Raw genomic sequence first — 6,876 nt, forward strand, 5'->3', positions numbered from 1 at the left:
AAAGGCCAATCATTCCTGAGAAAAGTTCACATCTGACGTTCATTTTGCACCAATTATCCTGACTTGCATCGATTAGCCAAACTTGTAAAAATGCGATTTGAACTTGTCATTTTCAATGAACATGTACTCGGTCATGTGTGACAGCAATGATGCATGGAAGGTATCAATGGAAAACTGAGGATCTCCTCTTAATTAGAAAACCACATGTAAATTGTCAAAATAAATAACCTTTGCATATTAACCCCTTGAATTTGGATTTCCTTTTTTTTGATACGGACTGCACATATATTTCCGGCCAAAAGTTTTGGAACACCTCAATTTTTCCAGTTTTTATTGAAATTTACGCAGTTTAATGTCTCAATGTACTCTGAAATTAAGTATGTAACAAATAAACAATTGGAGATAAAAAAGAAATCATAGAATCATTTTGTTTAACAAAATTTAATTTAAATTTTTGACTCAGCAAAGTAGCCACCTTTTGCAGATATAACCGCCGAACACACTCGTGGCATTCTTTCTACAATGGAAATCAAATATTGTTCGGGAAGTTCTTCCCAACACTGTTGTAGAAGTTCCCACAAATGTGTTGCACTTGTCGGTTGCTTTGCTTTCACCCTTCTGTCCAGTTCATCCCAAACCAGCTCGATGGGGATTAAGTCTGGAGACTGTGCTGGCCATTCTCTGATTTGAAGCCTACCGTCTTGTTCTTTTCCTCGAAGGTAGTTTTGACATAGCCTGGAGGTGTGTTTAGGATCATTATCTTGCTGTAGGATTAACCCCCTGACCAACTATGCGTATAAAAACCACCTTTAGAGGCCATTTTCCCCCGCAAAGCGGGGGTTGGCCTTTTTCGGGAACCGTGGTTGTTGTTGTTTTTCGGTCCCCTTTTTGAAGCAATGTTTTACGGCCGGATGCCCTTCCTGACGCCAACCCTTTTTGCCGCCTTTAACGACAAACAGGGAATTACCAGTATATCAGAGGAATATGCGTATATCAGAGGGTATTGCATGTCGCTGCAAAATGCTGTGGTTGCCCTTTGGGTCAGGGTGCCAGTCACTCTGTGCAAGACGCCGACTCTGGATCCAGCAAAAGAGCCCCAGACCATCACGCTTACTCCTCCATGTTTGACAGTTGGTGTCACACACTGAGGAACCATCCTTTCGCCTACTCGACGGCATACAAAAACCCTGTGTGATGAACCAAAGATTTCAAATTTTGATTCATCGGTCCACAAGACCTTCTTCCAGTCTTCAGTAGTCCACTGGCGGTGCTTCATGGCCCAGGCAAGCCTCTTTTTCTTATTTTGCCATCTTAGCAATGGCTTTCTTACTGCCACTCGATCTGTCAAACCTGCAGCTCAAAGTCTTCTCTTCACAGTTGAAACTGAGACTTGCTTACTTTGACCAGAGTTAAGCTGTGCTTGAAGCTGTTGTCCTTTGAGCCACCTATCACGCAAGCGGTTGACTCTCAGAAACTTGTCTTCTGATTCTGTTGTGGCTTTGGGTCTGCCAGACTTCTTCCTGTCAGACTTTCCTCCAGTTTCCAATATACTACTTCCTGCAGTGCAATATTGTCCAAATAATGCTTCAGAGGGTGTAATGACAGTCTGTTCCAATACTGCTTTTATACAGACAGGGGGTTTGTAATCAAGTAATCAGCAGAGGTTGGGACACCTGTAGGAATAGTTTGCATCAACTTTCAAGGCTTAATTTACTTACATTGCTGCAGATCATCTGTAAGTTGTTAACCCATTTCTTGTTTCCTGAAGAAGGCCTTTTTCTACAATATAACTGTGCAACTTACATTATTTTCCCGTTATTGACAACCTGAACTTTTTTTTTTAACCTCGAGCAGTTTACTGCTTACCTTTGTGGTAAGCAGTAAACTGCTTAAACTGCAAAGTAAAACTTACAGCCTGGCGTTGGCTTAGCGGCTAGGGCGCCGGCTTGGGATCCTAGGATCCTGGGTTCGAATCCCGGTCGATCGCTGAATTAACGCCAGGGGGGTTGACTCAGCCTGTCATCCTTCCGAGGTCGGCAAATTGAGTACCAGCTTGCTGGGATGAATGATCACGGTGTGTACCCCGATTCAGAATAGGCACACTGTATCCATGCGCATCGAAGAGCGTGACCAAGGGTTGGCGTCAGGAAGGGCATCCGGCCATAAAAACATTGCCTCAAACAGGGAACCATGATTGTCATGGGGCCTGCAAGGCTAACCCCCGCTCTAGCGGGGAAAAATGGCCTTAAAACGATCATTCATATATTTCATTCTTTGTACCATTTCAGGTTATTCACTGGACATTAAACTGCGTAAATTTCAATAAAAACTGGAAAAATTGAGGTGTTCTATAACTTTTGACCGGGAGTTTGCATTTAACTATATATATATATATATGTATATATATATAGATGTATAATGTATATATCAAAGTGAGGCTCACGGCACCCCTCCCTTTATATAGGATTGTTTCTCTGTGTGCAGCTTTAACATGGGGACCGAAAAAATACGTTTCTCGGCTTCTACTGGACGAAATCGAATGCAAATTTCAGAAGTAAATGCTTTGTACATCGAGGTATATCTATCTATAATTCCAGTAATCTCTGTCTGTCTGTACGTTTGTCTGTGACCGCTGTTTCTCGACAACCACGGGTCCGATATACTTTTAACTTGCCAGGTATATTGCTGGGGACCCGAGGATGTGCCTTTTCAAGGTTTCATATTAATCGGACAATTACTTACCGAGCTATGTCCAAAAAACGATTCAACCAATCAGAGAGCAGCGAACGATCGCGTGTGCCGAACGTGGCGGGCACACTCTGCCTCGGATGGCACATTTGAGAGCGTATTCATTTATTTCACGTTTGCAAACTATGTTGGCGTTAAACTATGTTTTACAACTAATAAAAACGAATTTGCGATTCATTCGCTTTCCTGCGCGTTTGTGCACGCGATGGCGATTTCTTTACCAAACTCCGGAAGCCGTTCGCTTTGGACCAAACCATTGCATGTAAATAGAGGGGGGGGATTGTCACCACTCGCAAGCCGTTCGCTTTGGACCAAACCATTTCATGTAAATAGAGGGGGGGGGATATAATTTTAGATATAGATATAGTACGGGCATGCCCTAGTCTATCTATAATTCCAGTAATCTCTGTACGTTTGTAAGTCTGTACGTTTGTCTGTGACCGCTGTTTCTCGACAACCACGGGTCCGATATACTTTTAACTTGCCAGGTATATTGCTGGGGACCCGAGGATGTGCCTTTTCAAGGTTTCATATTAATCGGACAATTACTTACCGAGCTATGTCCAAAAAACGATTCAACCAATCAGAGAGCAGCGAACTATCGCGTGTGCCGAACGTGGCGGACACACTCTGCCTCGGATGGCACATTTGAGAGCGTATTCATTTATTTCACGTTTGCAAACTATGTTGGCGTTAAACTATGTTTTAAAACTAATAATAACGAATTTGCGATTCATTCGCTTTCCTGCGCGTTTGTGCACGCGATGGCGATTTCTTTTCTTTACCAAACTCCGGAAGCCGTTCGCTTTGGACCAAACCATTTCATGTAAATAGAGGGGGGGGGATTGTCACCGTACTCGCAAGCCGTTCGCTTTGGACCAAACCATTGCATGTAAATAGAGGGGGGGATTGTCACCGTACTCGCAAGCCGTTCGCTTTGGACCAAACCATTTCATGTAAATAGAGGGGGGGGATATAATTTTAGATATAGATATAGTACGGGCAATGCCCTAGTGTTGCTAATTTCAGCAACGTTTTTATTTTTTATTATTATTATTTTAATGGGATATTTATTGCCTGCCACAAAGCCTACCAGGCCACTCGAGGTGTAGCTATGCAAAGGAAAAAATCGAACAACCAGCCCCTTGTACTGAAACACGCCAAATGTAGAAAGTTGTCTCTTCACAGAACAAAAAGGGCTGGGAGGGGTTAGCTAGTCTGCTTCGAGATAAAAGTGTCTCGAACCCCTATTTCCGCATCCTTGAGTTTTATTTAGAAAACCCTCAAAATCACGTTGGTGTCTTTCCGTCCGTCCGTCCGGCCAAAATGTGTTGGCACTCATTTCTGAAGGGCTATGCATTGAAACTTGGAATATACATCGACCAGTAGGCATAGTTAATGGCTTTTGAAACAAATTCCACCTAAGTGCCATAGTTTTTGCTTCTCTCGGCTTAGCACGGACGTCGACCATGCAGTCATCTGGCGCGGCCGGGCCTAGTGACTCGGTCATGACCGAAGCCGCTGATTGTGTCTTGGCCGCTAATGTGTAGGCTCGCGCGTCCTCGATCCGTTGTGGAGCCGGGTCCACCGTGCCCACGTCACCAACGACTTTCGGCAAACGAAGGCAACTACACTGGTGCCCGGGGAATGGCGGTATCAACCTGTGTATAATATATATATATATATATATATATATATATATATATATATATATATATATATATATATATATATATATATATATATATATATATATATATATATATATATATTGAAGCATCATTATCGAACTACTGCTGTATATTCACATTAATAAACCAGAATGCCTTCAGATTTGTGACATTTCTTTTTATTCCAACTCCTTTGGCAGGTCACCACTGACATGTACACCATCCTAGCAGCAAAAGGTTACAGGATGCAGTGCCGTGGAATGATCAAAGTGAAGGGAAAGGGTGAAATGATGACCTATTTCCTCAGTGGTGGACCTGCCTTCAGTTAACAGCAGTGATCTCACTTCTCTTGTGGCCACATCCCTTTCACCACTCTGGGACCCACTTTTTGCTGGAGGAGATTATTTTCACTTTGACTCCTTTCGGCTAGTGTGGTGGCTCCGGAAGCCACCTCAGAGGCCAGGTGGAATCCTGAGACCTGCTTAAGATGGAGTTTGAGGAACCTCTTGAAAGCCAGTAGAGAGGAAAAGGGAGGGTTGTGGGGTCACGAGATGAAGAAAAGTGCTGCCAAGGAACCGCATATGACGAGCTTTGGATGGAATATGCCAAAGGCAGTTCCTCTTGTTGGGCTATCCATTCTAAGTGCTACAAAGGAGAGTGTTTTGGCTGGACTCTTGTGAGCGGCCTCCATTGCACGCTCTCCTACTCTCCCACTTTACTTCTGTTTTTCTGTGACTGAATCAGGGAGGATTTGGAGCACACATCTCTGTAATATATTCTGCAGCATCATTCAGAACAGATGCTGATAAATTATTTGTATGGTCAATGGCTTTGTTACCATAACAGTCACAACACACACATACATTGACTGACTTGATCAGTATTGCATTTGAAACATTATTTGAAAAAAAAAGACAAAAAACAATCAAAAGTTTTTTTCCCCCACCCCTTCTTCAATTGCATGCCATTGTTCAGTGAGTCTCAGTCTTTGTGTAAAAGTCCTGTTAGTGAAAATGTGCAAAACTCTGCAGGTTTGAAGCAGGTTTGAAGTGGCGTGCCTTTTGCAGGAGATGGAACGACACCTTACTTAGAATATTACAGAAGTAGCATTCTGGCCGGGCTTGCCTCATGCCTTGGATGAAAGCTTGGCAAGGCCAGCATTCTTGGAACAGGAACAATTTTTTTGGGTTGTTTTGTTATTTCTTTTCTCCAAGATGGCAGGGTGTACGAAGCGACAAGGGCACGTCCAGCACAACCCCACCTGCTTCTCCACTCAATCCTTTTCATATGAAGGTGTATTGCGCACCTTCAGTTGCACACATTTCTGAGATTTTACACTAATTCATTTTCTAACATTCATATATAGTATATTCGGAAGAATTTAAAAGATATATTTTGTAAATGCACTATACCTGCCAGTCATTGTGAACAATTATATGACTATTTTATGAGGAAATCGTGGTATTGCTCATGCGTCCCTGTGGGCTGTATCTGCTGTGCCGTGCTTGATCAGACAATGGAGAGCCCCTGGAATTGCGAGGCGTTTGGATTGTTTAATATGCTGGTGTCTGGTGCTGGTGGGGATGGCTGGGCGGAAAGTGATTTTTGCCTTTGGTCTTTGTTTCCCAGAAAAAACCTGCTGCCCCATTGCTGATGTAAAGTGTACACATCTTGATCCGTTCTTTCCTTGTGAGAACTGCTCTCCACCCTGTGTCCTGCTTGGGGAATAAAAGCCTTAGGTCACATGTGTACTCATTTTGTGGACTGAATATGCGTACAATGGGTTGTGCATACCTTTTGTTGGATCATAGTTTCGGTTTCCTTCATTACCGAAATATAGTTGTATTGTTGCTCCAGAGGTGCGCACTTACGACTTCACCGACTCCTATTTTTACCCTCGCCAGAGGAGAGGGTATTGCATTTGAGTCCGTTTGTCTGTCTGTCTGTTTGTTTGTTTGTTTGTTTCTTTGTCCGCACAGAATAAATATGATTTTCTCTGCAACCGTTGGTCCGATTGACAGGAAATTTTCACCATAGGTGCAACTCCACCTGTAGAATTTTTTTAAATGATAATTATGACCGAAAGCGCTGCATAGAAAAAATTGAGACATGGCTTATTGTAAAGAACTCTCCATGGCGAATAACATACAGTGCATTCAGAAAGTATTCAGACCGCTTCACTTTTTTCACATTTTGTTATGTTGCAGCCTTATGCTGAAATCGTTTAAATTCATTTTTTCCCTCATCTGTGCTCTTGGGAACCTTCAATGCAGCAGAATTTTTTTTGTAGGCTTCCCCCGATCTGTGCCTCGACACAATCCTGTCTCTGAGCTCTGCAGGCAGTTCCTTCGACCTCAAGGCTTGGTTTTTGCTCTGATTTGCATTGTCAGCTGTGAGACCTTATATAGACAGGTGTGTGCCTTTCCAAATCATGTCCAATCAATTGAATTTACCACAG

The 6,876-nt window shown here is 42.9% G+C and overlaps 1 protein-coding gene across 2 annotated transcripts in view; it reads left to right on the plus strand.

Annotated features, from left to right (window-relative positions):
• Positions 1-6,163, plus strand: part of ADCY5 (adenylate cyclase 5) — a 417,663-nt gene extending 411,500 nt beyond the window's left edge. For both annotated transcript variants that reach the window (XM_068122451.2, XM_068122452.2), the window contains exon 21: positions 4,619-6,163. In XM_068122451.2, the coding sequence (XP_067978552.1) occupies positions 4,619-4,747 (129 nt within the window). In that variant the 3' untranslated portion in view covers positions 4,748-6,163. The remainder of the gene's footprint in view (positions 1-4,618) is intronic.
• The last annotated feature ends 713 nt before the right edge of the window (positions 6,164-6,876 follow it).

This window comes from Myxine glutinosa, chromosome 7 (assembly GCF_964187855.1).
Source record: "Myxine glutinosa chromosome 7, kmMyxGlut1.1, whole genome shotgun sequence".
NCBI lineage: Eukaryota > Metazoa > Chordata > Myxini > Myxiniformes > Myxinidae > Myxine > Myxine glutinosa.